Genomic DNA, 19,765 nt, shown 5'->3' on the forward strand with positions numbered 1-19,765 from the left:
CTGGATTAGCAGGATGTTGCCCCAGTGAAGTAGAGAGCTGCATTTGCCACCCTCAACCCCCTCCCTAAACACATAGTGGATTCCAAATCACAGTACTTAAGTATGCATGTCAGGCGGGCCAAGTCCAGAGACCAGCCAGCCTGTCATGCGCAGTTTAATTACATAGAATCAAAGATCTCCAGGACATCAGCTACGCCCCCTCTACCATAGCAATACGAGCCACCTAGGCTGCAAGTGGTATGAAAGACTACCAACCATGAATGTTATGCATCCACAATGGAGACTGCTTTATTTTCAAGGTGGGTGGTGGACAAAAGGAGTGGTTCGCCGCCCCTCTGCTCCTAGGGATGAACAGTCTCTGGTGAAAGCTTCATAAATGACCAACACTTTGTGGTCAGATCTGGTCACAAACTTCGCTCTCGAGAGCTCTGTATCACCTAGCTTGGTAGCTGAGGTTGCACTTAAGGAAGCATTGCTTCTTTTTGGTGCTGCTAAGCTACATAATTGTTTGCTCCTGCAAAGAAACCACTCCAATAGGGAGTCTGTAAAATGATCGCCCATTTTCTTGAGTTTCACTAATAGTCTAGTGCTGGGTTTTGTGATCGATAAAAAATATCATGTAATGTGGGGCAAGTGCCTATCTCCACATACCTTAAGTTTTAAATGTTTAACCAGCTATACATTGTTTTGTTTAGTAAGGCCCCAATTACGTGATCTGGTTTCTGTCAAAGATCCTTGTTAAACACCGACCTTGTGAGAAACACCCACAGCTACAAACGAGGTACCACATAAACACAGATGATATCCAGAAACACTTCAGGGTACGCAAGCCAACATATATTCAGGGGCACATCTTCATTGCACCACCCAGGATAACGTGCTAAATACTTATAAGGTCCCTAAGGCGCGACCTATTGGCAATGCCAGTGCTTGTTTTTCAGCGCTTCATTCTTCGCACAGAACTGTGGGGGAACTAGCACAGCAAACGGAGGCACGCGCACGCACTGGCGGCACGTGCTTGGTCTCGTGCCCGGGAAGTCGCGCGGACGTGCATCAACTCAGCTTCCCGGGTTGAAGGAGCAGGCTGTGTGCAAGGACTGTATCGGTCCTCACGTCATGGGTTACAGTAACTGCGCGCGGTCCTTACCAGTTTGTGCGGCTCGAACCAAAGTGCATCGCCAGGGCACAAAACAATGTTTTATAGAAGCTGCAACGATACAAGCAGCCCGTGTAGTGTCAGGAAACCCACGCGGGGAAGCGGCGGCACTGTGCGTGCGCTCACGGGAGCAGACCTCTCAGTGTATCTTCGGGCAGAACAAACTCGTGTGCGTTTCCCCCTCCAATTTTTTTCCCCCCGCCCTGACCATTCGTGCTTTTTAGGGCTACCGCACGGTGACCCTTCTTTCAGTAGAGGGGCTGAGCTCAGACCACGGTCTGCTAGTGGGGGTTCTTAAACTCTAGAAACGTTGCATGCACAAATGAAGACCGTGACAAGCCCACGCGTGACTTGGTCCGACCTCCCCAATCTGAATCCCACGGAAGAAGTAAACCCAAACCAGCTATTTACACAACTGCATCTGACTAGTTGGGCAGAGTTTTGCCGGTTTTTTTTTTGGGGGGGGGGGGAGGAAGAGTGTGCCACTCCGATAGTGCCTCCCCTCCTGACGCTGTATTTTTCATTCTGCGCTGTTTACGAGCACGCTTGCTCATAAGCCGCATATTACAAAACAACAAATAAAACAAGAACACCTGGGACTATCTGCATGCTCGAGCCTGGCAGCTGGAAGTCAATGAAAGTGCCGTCCCATGGAAACAAATGCCCGACAGGAACGGATTTTCTCGAAGCCACCGGAAACAGTACACACACATTCATCCTTGGTTCTCCAGTAAGAGCGCGGTGTTCTCCTACAGTCGACAGTGAGAGGCACGCGTTTTGTTGTGGCTGCAGCAGTCGGCTTCTCCCACCTCGAACAGCTGCAGCTCGCCCAGGTCTGGAGGGAATGCGCCTGGGAGGAGAGGAGGGGGCAGAGCGCTACACACACCGCCCCCGCGCCCCCTCCCTGCCTCCTGCTTCCAGCCAGTGGGCTCGGCTCCTCCTGGCTCTCGGGCAGCCCGGTCACCCAAGGGTTAACTCTGCCAGCCCCACCAAGCCTCTCTTTTTTTTCCAAGGCGGAGGGATACCGAGCAGGGCCTGAACGTGGTGCTGCGGCCCGTTCTTGCAAATATGTCTGCCTGAGGGAGACCCACAAGTTACGTTCTGGGGAAAATTCAAGGGATAAACCCGGATTCCCAGCGGCGGCGCGCCCCCCAGGCGGACCGTGGGCAGCAGGGTCACCCGAGGCGACCCTCGGACAAACTTCACCCGCCTTGTTGGATGTTAAAACGGGAAAAAGGTAAAGGCAGGGGGCTGCTGCAGGGGGACAAGTTGGGATGGCAGAGTGCGCTGCTCCTGGCGGAGAGTGGGCGGCTGAGTCGGGTCTGGCTGCAGGAAGGGATGGCTGGTGTGCTGGGGAGGCTGTGTGTATTGTGCCTCTGCACTAGCAATTTCTCCCTGTGTTTTGGAGAGGGCAGCTCGTACCTTGGAGGGGCTCCGCACTGAGGGGAGGCAGGTCGTGCAAGTTGAGCTGGTGGGGAGCCCGAGCTTAGTCCGGGTCGCGGAGTATTGCCCTGGGCAGCAGCAGCAGGTCCCCCCGGCGCCCTCCGGGGCTCTCCCGCGGCCGGCGCCTGCCTCTCCCCGCATCCCTATTGTTCGCTGCCCCGGGCTGAGCCACTTTTCCCCCGTCAGCTTTGGTACATTTCCCAAACCCTCGGGTATTACTTTTATTGATGGCGAGGCAGGCCGTCTGCCCCCTCCCCACGGCACTGACAGGAAGTGGTAGGTGGGACTAGGGGAGCTGGAGGGAACTCGCAGGCTCCGCTATTGTTTTCAGAAGCGCAGAGTGTAAAGTTGGAGGCCGACGTGCTCCCGTCCCATCCTTCCAGATCCGAGCCCGGGGGAGTGCGCGAGCCTCGGACTGCAGCGGGCAGCTCTGGGGCCGCTGCACTCCGAACTGCTGCTGCATCCCCCTCATAATGCACAGCACTGTTTGTTTATTGGCGGCCGGTGGCCCATGCGCACTGGCACGTGATGACCACCCCTCTCCCAAAGGGCCCCAAATAAGTGAGCTTGAGTTAAACTTCAGGCAGACTCGCCACTGAGCTGCAACGTCATATACTGGCCGTAACTGCAAGATGCTCGATTTCTGTATAGATGATTAATGGCCACGCCCCCCGCGCGTAGTAACGCGCATACAGCATCATAACATTGATGTAGAAACTTATTTATTTGAACTGCAAGTTTTGAAGAACACAACTTTACGTCCGTTTAAAAAAAAAATAGGAGGCATTGGCTTATTTATTGCGCTTATCTTAGCAGTAAATATTTGTGGTGATGGGTTTGTTTGGGGCAGGGGGTTATGTTAAGTGAATGTCTTGTTTTCTTGGGCCCCAGGGTTTAATAATGTCACTTTAGTCAAAACGGGCAGGCGTTGCTCAGATGCTGTTCCTTTGAGCAGGGGCCACGAATAGCGGGCTCGGTTTAGGGTAGGTTTGTGACGCCCACCATGCCTCGGATATTGCCTTGCTTTGACGTGCACGCGTGTTGTCGCCAGGGTAGGTGTGCAGTGCTACACGTGTTTCTTACTAAACCTTGCACAGGGACTAAGTCTAGTCAATTCCGATCAGATTTGAAATCACTTTCGTTTTGTCCTGTCTCGTAAAATGAAACAGCAAGCGTTACACTCGAGGGCAGTGCTTGTCGAGGACAGATCTGTGTCTCTCTCTTCGCATACAAAGAATGCTTTTGAAGAGGGTGGCTAGAGTTTGTACACACTGATCAGAGCCCCTCGTTGACCTCTGTGCGCTAGGTAGGATTGGGGTTACTGTAGGGCGATAGTGTGCTGTGATGTTGCAAAATAGTGCCTTTGTATAACGAATAAGTAGTGTTGTTCCCCATGCACGCGGGTGCATTTCTGACAGGCAACAACAGACTGCCCTTTTTGTGTGTATTCAAGAATATTTGAAGATGTTTACAGCATCTGAGTGCACAGCCCAGGAGGAGCCTTTCCGTTCGCCGTTCACCTGTGGTTCAAGCGTGTATAATACAGGATGAATGATCAGCCGCCCCTATGGCTGTGTAGTGAGTGGAAGATATGAGGTGCGTTGATGCAGCTGGGGGCGGATGCATTAAAGTGTCTGTGCGGGAATATGCGGAAGGAACGAGAGGCGCAGGATGGCAGCGCGGGTGAGTGCCCCTCTGTGCCGCCGCCGCGTGCAGAGCCCGCTGGGGCCGGGTGGGGGGTGTGTCGCCGGTGCCTCAGTCTGTGTTGAGCTACAGTGCGCAGGCGGTGCCCGCGAGCTCCCTAAGTGTCCCCTCTTGCTTGCTGTGTGCAGGGTCCTCGCGGAGTGGCTGACATGAACTCCCAGCAGCAGCGGATGGCCGCCATCGGGACGGACAAGGAGTTGAGTGACCTGCTGGACTTCAGTGCGGTACGCTATCCTTCTTCGAGGTCTTCTGCTTATGGCTTCTCCTGCACGGTAAAGCGAGCACCCCGGCGGGGCCTGCCCCGGCCTCCACTCTCATGTCTAGACTGCAACACTTTAATGACTTTAGCACTGCAGGGGTCAATCGGTTTAGAAGGGAGGGCTGGGGGAGGACCGTCTGACCCCAAGATAAAATAATCTCATTGGCTAACTTGTGTTAAATCGCCCTTTTTTATTGTATTGACAATTATATAGCGCCTTCTCACTCCTCAAGGTGCTCGAAGCTGTGTATGGTTCTTTTTTTCTTTCTATTTTCATGCAAGTGCTTAAAACCGACCAAATCTAGCAGGCGCGAAGGCTGTCTGCAGCTGCGGCGCCTCTGGTTAGAAGGCTGAGCACAATAAATGTATTTTACTGCTGTAAATGTCTCGAATAACGCGGCGGCATTATAAGGGCTGCCTGTCACACTTGTGTTTACGTTTATAAAATGACCCCGTTTTGCAGCAACACCTGAACATATTTAATTTTCTGTCATTAAGTGTGGCAGCGTGTGCGTATTTTCCTGCATAATCTTCATTCTAAATATAGACACCTGTAACGAAAATATTGAACGTAATGGTGTTCCTGTTGCGTTATGCTCACTGTATGCACACTTTGTTTCTGATGGTGCAGCATCGTCATGGCAAGAGATGTCGAGGGCATTCCTCGGTCTGTTGATGATCTCATGATGTTTGGGGGAATCACACATTTTTTTAATCTTAAAAAAAAATGTCCCCCCACAATTAATTCACGAATCTACATTTTAAATGAACGCTTAACTCTGCCTTTAACTGAGGTTTGCATAACTTTTAAAAACGTGTTATTTGGGGTTTTACAGATGTTTTCCCCGCCTGTCAACAGTGGGAAAACAAGACCCACTACCCTCGGGAGCAGCCAGTTCAGCGGGGCAGGTAAGACGCAGACCGTACTCTTACTAACCTTTTAGGGAATACTTACGAACGTTAGCTGTTAATATGGACCGTATTCCCGCACCGTCATACGTTTTTGGGGCCAACTTCGTAAAATGTTGTCATAGAGAGCATGTTTCTATGTGGATGCGTGTTGTTTGGCTGCTTCCTCCTGTTTGTCCAGATGTGATGGCCAGTGCAGGGATACCGCTGTTCATTTCATGGTGAAGGATCTGATTCTACGTAAAATCTTCGTTTGGTTTCTGGAACACTGTGCTTGCACATACGAATACATTGCTTTTTTCAGTTTGCAAAGCATATGCATGCTTTTATTCATTCTATGTTGTGCATGCAGTGCATTTTTCAGTCATTTTATTAATGTTGGTGGGATATTCTCAGCTGTACTTGGTTTTTGGTAAATGCCTTATTTGTAGGCTTCGTTAGAACTTTACACGTTTCTTTTACCGCCGGATTGGCTGAAATGTCCTCTTAAAAAGTATATATTTTAGTAGTAGATGGCATTAACAGATCTTCAGGACGATTTAATAGCATTTGCTCCAGTTTTAGCAATAGTGCCTGTTTGGGGCTGAGCACAAATTGTCTTCTCTTCTACTGTGCACACGTACATGCCCCCCGGTGGTATCTGGTGCTAAGGGCATGCTCAAAAAGACCAGCAAACAAGCGAGCTCAAATCATCCACACATGCACTGTGCATTCATTGATTTATTTCTTGTTATGTTGCATCTCGATGGCATGAGTAATCAGATCACGTGTCATGATATAGGCAGACAATTTCTACTAGTGGTGCGCATGATTTGCTCCATTTGCAAAACCCACTTGCACCACATTGGTGTTTGCTGCTCTTGTGGTTCCGAAAGCGTGCTCCGTGTCGTTTTCTAGATTTTCACAAAATATTATTTTGAGTTTGTACAAATGGCTGGAAGTTAAACTACATATATTCTGCATCACCTCTTTGTCTGTTTACCCTGCCCGCCGTCGTGTCTTCAAGGTTGTTGAGCATTGCACCCTAATCTTGTGGAGTTGCCCGGATCTTCTTTTCCATCATATTCTTTCATGTAGTACCGTCGACCTGTGGTGTACAGTTGTTTTGCTGTGTTTTTCCGAAAGATGCACTTATACCAGGGTACGCTGCTGCTGTACAACACTGCTAAGTAGAAGGAGTAACATAAGTACATGGTTAGTCGTAGGTTCTACCTGTTCTTAAGCTATAGCAAGGACTACCGTAGGAAGGGTACCTGGGAGTCACGATGCAAGCACGAAAAATGGGCCTCCAGCACCTTGGCATGGAAGGGACTGGCTATCTATACTTTGGTTGCAGTGACTGCTTCTCACCCAGAGGTTCCTTTGCCACTGCATTTGCTGCACTGTTTATAACTCCATCCTTGTTTATGCGACACTTCAGAAATATTTTTTTGTTATTTAAGGACAATCCCCAATTCACTTAAGTACCCAGTGAAACATTGTTTTATTACTTAACAATTCTAAATCGTCATATTGTTCTGCCTTGTGTGTTTTATTTGTGGAGTTTTTTTTGTGGGTAAACTATTGCACCTATTGGTATTTATACTCTTGCTGTAAATTTTTTATTAAACTTTTTGTCTTCGTACCTACACTATTATTATATTTTTTTTATTTAGCAGGGTTTCTTTTATATTTGAGTACTCTTTTCTCCTATCAGGCTTCATAAAAAGGTCCCAGGTGAACTGGATTCCAGGTTTTGTTTCTAGAATACAGTGGATCACGTGCGATCTGCTTACTAGTTGGATCCCGAGAGCGGTGAACAAATATTTTCATCTCATGGCAGCTCCCCAGTGCGCGCTTCCCCTGAGCCCACTTTGCCATGAAGAGCTTGTAATTTCCTGCACAGTCTATTTAGAGCCATGAATAACAAGGCCCTCTTGTCTCGAGCACATATCAGCGTTACACATTGCAAGACAACAGCAGAGAGATGCGTTCTGCTTTAAATTAATTAATAAGACTATTTTTAAGAATGTGAGGCATGCAACCAAATACTTCCCATGCACAGCTAATGAGATCTTTAATCACCACATCCATTGTTGTCCATCTTGGTGAATATTTAGGTTTGGCTGTATTTAAATTGACATGGGTCGAGGAAAATGGAATCTCAAGAATAGTTTAAAGGCACAGATCTCTGCAGCTTTCAGGAGTCATCAGAGGAAAATAAAACCCCTTTCACAGCTCGAGGACCTGCTCCTGAGTAGAGCCAGGTGTCTTTGTGTCACTTTTGGATGTATGCTCTAGAAGGAGTTCTCAAGTGTGGAACTCGAATACTATTTTAAATATTTAGACCTCTAAGTTTTAAGAATGCAAGGTCACTTTAACTGTGTACAACACAAATTTGACAACAGTTTCTTAGAGCGCACAGCAAATTTAGGAAAATAGTTCTCTAATAACAAAGTACTTGGTGCTCCAGATAGATATGAGCCTGTTGCCTCAGCTACAAACAAGACCACATGTGTGGTCTGACAAGTTACCAATGATCCACCGAGCACTCAAAACATCAATTAAAGTCCACAAATCTGTATTCTCCTTCTTCAGTTTGTCTTATTCTTTATTCTTATACTTTTCTTCATCCAAAGTAAACCAAAACAGCATTCTTCATCCAAAGTATTTCAATATAACAGGCAACACGTGTTTCGTCTAGACCGTCTTGGACATTAAGACTTCTTCAGGGCTGAAATAATTACAGTATGTAACTAAATGTCACTTATGTATTTTACATATTAATAACTTAATTTTCGAGTGACGACCACCCAGAATTCGTGGGGTATAGTAAAGTCATCTTTTGTAGACCCTATTACCAAGCGAAACTAGATTCACCGCAGTGCAATACAGTGTAAAAATCAAGGAAAGTCTAAACTAATCAGTATAATCAGTGGGAGAACCTATAGATAAATCGCAAAGTAAATGTCATATTTTTGAAAATTTAACATACCAGTACAGGTCCAGTTTAAATCATTTTCATGGGGTTCTGTCCACTGTATCCTATTTGACGTTATAACTGTAATAGCAAACAACAACATGTCCCCCTGTCATGAGCCACAACCCAAAATCTATTCTAGTGGATTATAAAGTACATTTCATGTATATCACACTTGCTCACCTTTTAGTAAGAAGTGGAAAATTCGGTGGCACGGTATCGTTAGCGTCTCAGTATTGGAGTATCCTTATCCTCCGTTCTTTCTTCTAAAGTAATGAGTTATATGTCAGTTTTATTCTAATTTTACTGAGAGTTCTAAGTAGTTAATATCACAGTACATTTATCTTATTGTGAAGTCATTTATTTCCGACATAACTCATAATCACCTCTTACTAAATCAGGTGTAGCCTAATAGTTAAATCCTAACGTCCCTTCGTAACGGGCATTACTATAAAGCTGCAAAATTACACAGTATTACCAACGACTAAACTCGATTATTACTCTATTTCAAACTGTAACGGTTAAGTTATATCAGATCTTATTTTAATATTATAATATTTTTACCTGTAGTTATATTCCTTATCGCAAATCCCGTAAATATCGGTTAATCCTGGTCCTTTGTTCTATGAAGCAAAGGTAACGACAGTAAAAATCTCATCATTATTTTATAATTAAATCTTATGTAAATATGCGTATCTATTGGCTATTCCGCCTACCGTGTATCTTGGAAACTCGTCGATAAATCTTCGCGTGCCACATCAGCGCCATCTTTGAATGGCTATTTATAGTCCTAAAGTATAGGCGCCATCTTTGCCTAGTTATTCCACTTGTAATACAACGTGCACAAATCTTCGCGTGCCACATCAGCGCCATCTTGGAGTGGCTAAGTGTAATCATAGAGTATAGGTGCCATCTTTGCCTAGTTATTTTACTCGTAATATAACATGCGCTATATCAGCGCCATCTTAAAGTAGCTTATTATTATTTTCAAATACAGGCACAATCCTAAATTAGTATTATGTGTTATCGTTTTCATTAGAGTAGCCAATATTTGTTATTGAAACCATAACATTCGGAATTCAAAGTTTATATCGCGACACAAGTTGTGTCTGCTCCATATTTAAATGGTTTATTAGGCTCCCGGAACTTGAAGTTTATATTGCGACGCAAGTTGCGTCAGCTCCATTTTTAAATGGTTTGTTAGATTCTCAAGTCTCGAGTACCATCTTAACTTTGTATTATAATTAGGTATTCCCATTGTAAGATAAAAAATATCAATTTTAGCAACATTAATCCTAATACTTAGTACAACTACAATTTAGTTAGTAGCTGTACATCTTCTCATTCTCCTTACAAATTTAATCTGTTCACAGAGTAACAAAATAAACCATTTTTTGCGTTATATCTCTGCTAAATGAATAATGGGCAATCCAATTCCTTTATTGCTGCTACCTTCATCCTCATAGTTATTTGTAATAAATATGATTGGTTGCGGCTGATGACATGGGGGAGAAAAATCTAGTATTATCTTTAATAGTTATCTTACTTGTATCCAAGTTCTGGGGTGTCAGAGAGGGTATAGGTACTGACAGGATAGAAGAGAATAAGTACATAGCTATTATATACACAGTACACAATATCCAACATATACCATTAATTACATTTCACTCCTGGCCCAAATAATATTCAAATTCATTATCAATGTTAAGGCCTAGTTCAACGGCTTTAAGTTTCATCAGCCACATAACTTCTCTGCGGCGTAATTGAATTGTTCTGTTGCCACCTCTAGGGTCTCTCTTAACATGATCTATGCCATGGTAGCTAAATGTATGTTTCTCTTTTTCTTCATGATTTCTTACCATATGTGACGCTATCGGGTAACGTGTATCGCCTGTTTTCAGTGCCCTAAAGTGTTCCACCATTCTTTCTTTCAGTTTCCTTATCGTACTACCTACATAGATCTTTTTGCAAGTACACGTGATAACATAAACCACATGCGTGGTGTCACAGTTTATAAATTGGTCTATGGTATATTCACCAGTATCATTGTAACTAAATTTCTTAACTTTCTTCAATGCCCACCTACATGAGCTACACTTGCCACATTTGTGGAATCCTTTTGTACTCTTTGTTAACCAGTCTGGTTCTGTTACTTTTGTAGGATAGCTAGGGCTGACATAATTGGAAATAGTACGTCCTTTTCTGAACGTTACTCCTGGTGTACTACCAACGTACGGAAAAAGATCTCTATCCATGCTGAGTAAATGCCAGTGCTTTTTCAAAATACTAAACAAATGTACACTATCTGAGCTATAGTTTGTAATCAGTCTTAATCTACTTTGTCTGGTAGTATCATTATAAGATTTCTTGCTTAGTGTTTTGTCTCTTTTCAGTTTCTTTGCTCTTTCAATTGCTTTCAAAATCACTTTATTTTGATAGCCTCGTTTTATAAATCTTCTAGAGAGGTCTACTATGTTGTTCTCAAAATCAGTCTCATTAGTGCAATTACGCCTCGCCCTAACCATCTCTCCGTAAGGGATAGCATTCTTTTGGCTGTTGGGGTGGCAACTTTTTGCGTGCAGTACAGAGTTACAGCTAGTTGGCTTTCTATACATACGACTGCATAATTTCCCATTATCTGCAAACAATTCAATGTCTAAGAATGTAATGTTATTAGTACTATAGTTAGTAGTAAATTTCAGGTTCAGTCTATTGTCGTTAATATATTCAAAGAATTCATTAAGCTGGGTTTCTGAGCCAGTCCATATTAGCAAACAATCGTCTATAAATCTTCCCCAGTAATGGATATACTGTATCCACTTTTCTCCAGCTGGGCCCCAGATCCTCTCCGCCTCGAACCACCCCATGAAGAGGTTCACGAAAGACGGAGCAAATCTGGAGCCCATCGCAGTACCAAGGCGCTGTCTGTACCACTGACCATCATAAAGAAAAACGTTATTGTGTAACACCATTTCTGTCATCTTTAGTACCATCTGTGTATGATCATATAGTTCAGCTGGTCTTCTGCTCAAAAAGTAATCTAATGCCTTGATTCCCAGATCCTGATCTATATTAGAATAGAGGGACACTACGTCTAGTGTAACTAGCATCATCCTCTCATCCCACACAAGGTCTTGTAACAGGTTCAGTACATATTTTGTGTCTTCAATAAATGATGGTAAATTACAAACATATCTCTGCAGGAATGTATCTACATACTGAGATAGGCGTTCTGTAGGTCCTCCAATCCCTGAAATGATAGGTCTACCCGGTGGGTTATCCCTGCATTTATGTATCTTTAATTGATGTTTTGAGTGCTCGGTGGATCATTGGTAACTTTAACTGTGTAGACCATATTGTATACACATCACTACAATGTTTTTCCATGCAACAACCATATGCTGGCTTGGAAGTGTTGTAGGGCAGCAGTAATTCACTGTATTGCATACTACTTACTGACTGAAACGTGTTGTGGAAAACCTACTGCTGTTTTAGTGACTGTGCGCTGCAACATGCGTGCTTGGATCTTTGTGTGAATTTGTTGAAGGTAGGCATGGGTGTAGCATGAGTGCACTATACAGTGATGGCACCTCAGTGATTGTCAGGAGTGGATCGTCTCTCGCCGCCATTACTGAGCAGTGAAATGAACACATTACATTGTTAATCTCTTCCATGCTCATGACGAGCTGAGCTCGTCATGAGCCACGGCGCTCCGGTGCTCATGACGAGCTCAGCTCGTCATGAACCGTGGAACGCTCGCATGCGGGGATAATTCCCCTGCTGTGCTGAGCGTTCCACGGCAGGTAATGCACCTGTGATGAGCTGAGCTCGTCATGAGCACAGGAGCACCGTGCCTCATGACGAGCTCAGCTCGTTATGAGCATGCAGGCGCCGTGCGCGCCCCCCTCCCCCCAGCACAGCGGGAAATTAACCCCCGCAGCGAAGGGGTTAACTGGGGAATGTTTACCTAATTTTTCCACTGAGAAAAGTGAACAGTGGGTCTGTTTTCAACAAAATCGTATCAGAATAATGTAATTTATTCCATTCTTCAAAATACGTGTGTACAGCCACATCAAGGATAAAGCGTAACTTTTATGCTTGTGTTTTTATAACTTTGGATCCTGCCTGAAAATGGCAACTTATTGGAATTTAGTTCCAATGGTTTGTTTCCAGCTGTTTATTTAACCTTGACAGACATTTGACCCGATGTTGTGATCCCAAAATTAACAGGTCTCGTTGGTTCACTTTGGAGTTTTTATGCACGTTTAGTTAAAAAAGTATGATGCCATAATATTAGGTTTTTAATGCTGTGCCGCCATAATATTGTAGCCAAAAACATCGACCCTCAAAATTGCACCATGATAAGTATATAATGGAGTATGGGTTTATGGTACATACCTCCATGCGGAGGTATCTTGATGATGGATATATTTTCAAGGCAAAAATGTGTGGTGTTAATAGTTAACATATACTAAGATATGAACTTACTTTCTTCATGTTAGTTTTTCTTTTTCTTGCCAGGATATGGTAGCATGATATTAAAAATTAGATATTCTAGCTTGTTAAAAAAAGGCAGTAATCCACCTTGTTTTATATCGATTCTGAACTGTGTTTAGAAGTGGCATTTGCATTAATGGCATACATTCGTAACAACATTTCGGAGCTTAATAAAAATAGGCTTCAGTTCGTCTTTTTTATGAATTGAAAACCTCTGTTAAAGTTGCATATTATCAAAAGCAAGTAGATTATTTCAAGGTGTAAAACAAAACTGGTAGATGAGGCGTGCTTGCTTAATTTAGTGCCATTCTTTTAAAAATGCAGAAATAAACTAAAATGGAAGTAAGTATGGCCTAAAACGGAGCATACCAAACCATGTCTTTGGCAGTATGTGTAAACCTCACCCCCCATCCCTGAGTTCACGTCGTTTTTAGGTCACGCCTGCGTGGGCTGCGCACATGCGCAGTCTCGGTGGCAAGATTTTATGTTTTTGAGGGCTTACTTGTATCCTGGCTTTAAGCCCCGCTTTCCCATTGACCAGCGTCACCGTTTATGCTAAACGGTGGCCAGCCATTTGGAAAGAGCTTTTGGTGATGTGGACTTTTGTCTTTTTCTGCCGTCCCACTTGGACCGCCTAGCCTGCTTTCCTTCTGAAGTAAAATGTTCTCATCTTTATGGGGCCAAACACATGGCCCCATGATAAGAAACCTTTTACTTCAGAAGGCAAGCTGGCGAGGCCGTCCAAATGGGACGGCAGAAAAAGAGAAAAGTATATGTCATGGCGAGCGCTTGTTTCTATTTACTGCACTCCACTGCAAATGTCCTTGCTAGCAAACTCATTGGTGATTCTCTATTTTTTTAAGCAAAAACGTTGCTTCCTCTGGATTTGGCTAATAAAAAACATGGTTAATCATGAGACTGACTTCCTACCAGCCTTCCCTTGGATGCCCCAGCCCACTGAGTCCACCAAAACTGCCAGTTCGTTCTGAAGACCTCCACGCCGCTTTGCAGCTCTTTCTTGAATAAAACACCTCTTTCAACTGTCCTCATAGCGATGCAGATAATATGCTTCCCTGGGATACGAATTCGACCCCGGCCCTCTTTACCTAAACCGCACAGACAAAGGAAGTAATTTACGTGACGTATGTGTCACGTGACAATGCGTTTTTGAAAGGGGGGCGTTGCTCTTATGGACACTCGTGCACCCTTCTGCGACTGTTGTGCTGGAGGCTGGGGCTGGTGAATAAGAGGAGGCATGGCAGAATGCACGGAGGTACTTATTTCTACATTCCCGTTGTGAGCGCATGAGTCAACCTGGTGTTTAACCAACATATACAGTTTTATACCAATGCAGTAGTTTTACTATTTTCATTGGGAATCAAGCCAGGAATAAAGTAGAAGCACAGGAGCTCTTTCCAATGAGGGAGCGCTTTTGATGTGGGACAGTGGACAATCAGCTCGCCTGTACATTAGTACAAGTTTAACAGTGTATGGAAGCCTAACTCATACATTCCAAAAGACCCGATGCAAATGGGAGACTCCCGATTTTTTAAGACAAAAGGTGATAATGTAAAAAGCTGATTCCATGAACTAAAATATTTCCCTAGGATACAGAAGAGGTCATCTGAGGAAGCCAGGTTTGATCCCAGGTTTCCTGGTTTCACGCTGTGCTATTGAGCCAGTAGATGGGTATTCATTTCTCACTCCTGTGTTACATCAAATATGTGGTTGGAGAGTGTAGGTAGAAGGCAGAAGCAACATTAAAATTCAGCTTGTTCTGTTCTCGAGGGTCCAAGAGGATTGCGAGCTGAGCCAGTCGGCCTCCTGCTCGAGCTTCCAATGGCTCATCCACTTCTAGTGTAAAAAAAAAAAAAAGAAAAAATGTACCAGAGAAAGAGATTAGGGATAAAAGAAGTGTGTGTATGTCTATGTCTAGATAGAAAGATAGTTGGATATATATATATATATATATATATATATATATATATATATATATATATAAAATCAGCAACCCAACTCCGGTAAAGAAGAGGCCGTCTACAGGGCGGTCCGCGGTCAGGGCACCGGAAGCCCTGCACAATGCCACACCAACACTTCCCCACTCGGGAGAGATCACCACGGACACTTCACATGGATTGCAGAAAGTTTATTCATGCAACTGCACAGCAACGCGTTTCGACTTAACGTCTTGATCACGCTAAAGAAGCTACCCAGTAAACACACTTACATATACTTTTGTGAACAAACATCGAAAAAGGACTTACACCTAAGTGAAAAGAAATTCATTGCGGTCCCGCCATTTTAGACTAGTAAAAAAAAACATGAAAATCATCATAATAATCAATTCATTGTACACTGTGCCCACAATTCTCCGCTAATATTGTATGCCAATTGTTCGAATTACAGTTCATGTAGTCTAATCACACAACGTTTAGCCCGAGTGGGCAATTGCCGTTCTATGGCATATTGTTCATATCGCAGTGCACGATATAGGAGATTAGGCCCAAGTGGGCACGCCATCTTAGCCTAGTCACAAAAACCATGCAACCCATTCATTACATTACCCACACTTGTCCACTTGGAGTGTGTGCCATAGGTCATATATATTATTCATGTAGTATACTATAGAAACACTCAATGTTGTGCCCAAGTGAGCGATTATGGTTTTTGGCAAATTGTCCACATATCAGTGCACGAAGCGGAGAGTTTAGCCCCAGTGGGCACAATGTTGCACATTGTCAATGCATCAAAATGTCTTTATAAGGCAAAGTCCACATTTCAACAAAAATCGTGTGCCACCACCTAAAAATGAAAAAAACAGAACAGTGCTGTAGTCAACATATATAAAAATTGTACCTTCACGTTATTAAAAACAGAGAAAACAGCAGCAGATAAAACCATAGAATCTCATTGAGTAATCTTACAGATTGGTAAATAAAGCATACACAGGTAAATCAGTATAGGTGAATGGCTAATTCTTCACTGGAATTTAACCCCTGAGGCATCATAGTCTCCAGGTCTATGATGTATTTTGATTCCAGTTTACGTAGGGCAAGCTTGCGGTTTCCCCCTCGTGCATTATTGGGGACATCGTCAATCACAACCATCCGCAGCAACTTCTCATTTTGAAAATGTTGCTCAAAGAAATGTCGGGCAACCGGGTACTGCCTGTTATTGTGCCTAATCGCCCTAATGTGTTCGAGAACTCGTTTCTTCGCACAATGTATAGTGCTGCCTATGTACGCCCTGTTGCATGGGCATAACAAGGCGTACACGCAGTACATGGTATTACAATTCAGTTTTTTCTTGATGGTTAGTTCTCTCTTAGTGCCTGCCATACGTAAGATTTTACAGTCCGTGCTGTTGCTACAGGCTTTACATTTCCTACACCTCGTATATCCACCTATTGATGTTTTTTTCTTTTGCCCCTTAGAAGTTATAAAGCTAGGGCTCAACTCATCTCTGAGAGAACTACTTTTCTGGAATGTTATTTGAGGTTTATGGTTCAAGTGTTTCTCGAGATGCCCATCAGTCAACAGTACATGCCAATGCTTTTGGAGTACCCTACGGACTTGTGAGGCCTGTCCAGAAAATTTAGTGATAAATCGGAGGGTGTTTTTTTCTTCTTCTCCTGCGGTCTCAATGTCAGGGTAGAGTAGTTTATTTCTATCAACAGCATCTACTTTTGCACATGCTTCGTTGATAGTTTTACCATTGTACCCCCTCTCTTTGAACCGTTCAATCATAGTTTGTTTTTCCTTTCGGTAGTTCTCATCAGAGCTGCAGTTGCGTCTAGCGCGTAACAGCTCTCCATAGGGGATGCTATATACCAATTGTCTCGGATGAGAGCTTGCAGCATTCAGAATACTGTTACCCGCAGTACTCTTGCGGAACAGCTTCATTTGGATGGTATCATCTACAACTTCCACTAGGACGTCCAAGAATTCAATCTGGGTATCACTCATATGTTCCGTGAAACCCAAATTGTACTCATTGTCGTTAAGGAGGTTCACAAAGTTTTTGGCAGATTGTAAGTCACCATCCCAAATCATAAAAATGTCGTCTATGTACCTCAGCCACAGGACACAGCGATCGTGATGTTCTAGGTGGGCGGCCACCTGCTCCTCCCACCAGCCCATCACCAAATTGGCATAACTGGGGGCAAAGCAGGTGCCCATCGCCGTGCCCTGCAGCTGGTGATAGACAACATCATCAAAAAGAAAAAAATTGTTTTCCAAACAAAATTTGATCATACTCAAAATCATATTGGAATGAGACAAAAGGGCGATAGAACGTCTCCTGAGGAAGTATTCCACGGCTTTGAGTCCCAGGTCGTGTCTTATAGACGTGTATAGACTACATACGTCTAATGTGATCAGGATGAAGGTAGGTTCCCAATGGATACCATTGATGATTGTTAAAAAGTGAGTGGTATCCTTCAGATAAGTCGGTAAGCTCACAACAAACGGTCTCAAGTAGTGGTCAATTAATCTAGAGGTAGTTTCCAACAGGGACCCGATCGATGACACAATAGGTCTTCCTGGTGGATTCGTGGGGGACTTATGCACTTTTGGGAGTAGGTAGAGAACAGGGATACGGGGGTACGGACATTTCAAATAGTTATACTCTTCCCACTCCAAAAGTCCCTGTGCTTGCCACTCACTCAACATTTCACCATACTTTTTCTGTGATTGTAAAATACCTGATCTGTCTGATTTGGCATAGCAGTTCTCGTCCGACAACTGTCTGATCCCTTCATTCAGATATAACTCTTTGTCAAGTACTACTACGTTCCCTCCCTTATCGGAGGGACGTATGTCAATAGAATTGTCTGATTTAAGGTTCTCTAAGGCTTCCCACTGATCTCGCGTGAGATTCCTATTGCCTTTCCGTATTTGGCAGTACCTCATCTTTTTTAGATCTCTCAATACACCTCTTTCAAAGACATCAATGGCGTCCCATTCCACCAATGGCAAGAATACTGATTTTGGTTTAAAACCGCTTTGTGGATTGCTATTCCTGCTTAGACCATACTGTGACACATCAACATCAGTTTCATCATTCAGATCATTTTGCGATGTCAGAATATTCAAAAAATCCACATCATTCAAGTTCAAATTACTATGTGTCTGGATTTTCTTAACCTCAGTTGACTTATGTTTGGTGTCAAACCACTTTTTTAGTTTTAACTTACGGGAAAAATAAAACAAATCAATACGAGTTTGGGCAAAGTTAAAATTAGAGGTAGGGCAGAAAGACAAACCTAGTCCTAGTAGTCCAACCTCTTCCTCCGATAGTTCACGTTTGGACAGGTTCATGACAGTCATATTTGCACTTTCTTGCCCCTTGTCACCATTCCCACTGGGGTTGCATCTTTTCTTGTGTCGTTTTTTGGCTTGCTTGTTCCTCTGTTTTTGCCTCTGCCTCCGCGTCCGCCCCCTCTCTTTGGGCTCTGGCCCTGATGTTGATAATATTGTTCTGTCCTTCCCTGATAGATCATCTGAAACTGGTCTAAAAAATTGGGCATCTTCTTTTGTTTTGGAATTGTAGGTGTCGATTTAGCCGAGCCATCCGACATGTTTCCATCCGATATGTCGCTTTCTGAGATTGTGATGCTGTTGTTCTTGCAAATTGGTTTCTTCAATCCCCCTCCCTCTTTTTCAAACAGATGGTCGTATTTTCTATGGAACGTTGGGGTGCGTCCAGACTCATAGTCTTTATAATCTCTCATAAATTTCCTCTGCTTTTTAGCGGTTATTTCCGCTTCCAGTATCTCCAGTCGTTTGGTCAGTGTCGTCATAAAGCTTTCGATTGCCTCCTTAGTTGTAACTTTCTCCAATTCGCTTATCACTTCATCAATTGCAGAGAGAAGTTTTTTGCGATCTTTGAGGGCGTATTTTACCAATATCTTCATCCTTGTCATGGAACACGCATTAGAATTCTTGGACCAATCGTCCAACATTTCAAGGTCAGGGTCCTCGTAGGTTGGGATCGTAAAAATTCTCAACCCCCGAGGTACCCTAGATGCCTCAATATATCGTTGTAGAGATTCCGCTTCCCACCATTTGGCAAGTTCCTTGCGGTGGAGTTTCTCCAGTTTCACAAACAGATCCTGAATTTTAATCTCCTCCAAGATATTTTTGTTCGTGCTCTCCGCAGTCACGTTTTCAGCAGAGGCGCCTCCTTGTGCAAAAAACAGTTTATCTGCTGCCGTTTTTCTTTTCGCTTCCAAAGCTGCAGCCATAGTTAGTTAGTTTCTGCAAAATACCATGTGATGCCACTGGAAGGACTACGTAGCCCAGAATGCACCAGTGGCTCCCTTCACGTTGATGCCAAGCCGGTACTGTAGTACCGAAGGATCAGGTCCGGGAGGACAACTGGAACGCCACAATACCTCCGCCTCCCCACCGGGCAAGCGTCAGCAAGCTGCCTCCCACAGTCCTCACCCACGACGAGTCCTCACGGCTGCTCACCGGCATCCAGTTTCAGCGTCTGCTTGGTAATTCCGCCGCCCGTGGATAAGTCGAGCAGCGGTCCTGTCGCGGAGTCACGAGCACTTCCCCTCCTGCGGATACCAGCGACTCAGGCACAACGTGGTCGGCTTCTATTCCAATAATACGAATCAGCAACCCAACTCCGGTAAAGAAGAGGCCGTCTACAGGGCGGTCCGCGGTCAGGGCACCGGAAGCCCTGCACAATGCCACACCAACACTTCCCCACTCGGGAGAGATCACCACGGACACTTCACATGGATTGCAGAAAGTTTATTCATGCAACTGCACAGCAACGCGTTTCAACTTAACGTCTTGATCACGCTAAAGAAGCTACCTAGTAAACA

The 19,765-nt window shown here is 44.2% G+C and overlaps 1 protein-coding gene across 19 annotated transcripts in view; it reads left to right on the plus strand.

Annotated features, from left to right (window-relative positions):
• The first annotated feature begins 1,865 nt into the window (after window positions 1–1,865).
• TCF12 (transcription factor 12) overlaps window positions 1,866–19,765 on the plus strand; it is a 797,238-nt gene continuing 779,338 nt past the window's right edge. For 9 of the 19 annotated variants that reach the window (XM_078684888.1, XM_078684896.1, XM_078684889.1 and 6 more), the window contains exons 1-3: window positions 1,866–2,393; window positions 4,432–4,527; window positions 5,399–5,471. In XM_078684888.1, coding sequence (XP_078541014.1) covers window positions 4,453–4,527; window positions 5,399–5,471 — 148 coding nt within the window. In that variant the 5' untranslated portion in view covers window positions 1,866–2,393; window positions 4,432–4,452. Of the gene's footprint in view, window positions 2,394–4,431; window positions 4,576–5,398; window positions 5,472–19,765 lie in introns of all 19 variants that reach the window. The other 10 variants (XM_078684886.1, XM_078684891.1, XM_078684894.1 and 7 more) reach the window with 5 other exon arrangements.

The sequence above is a fragment of the Lissotriton helveticus genome, chromosome 3_2, assembly GCF_964261635.1.
Source record: "Lissotriton helveticus chromosome 3_2, aLisHel1.1, whole genome shotgun sequence".
NCBI classification, from domain to species: domain Eukaryota; kingdom Metazoa; phylum Chordata; class Amphibia; order Caudata; family Salamandridae; genus Lissotriton; species Lissotriton helveticus.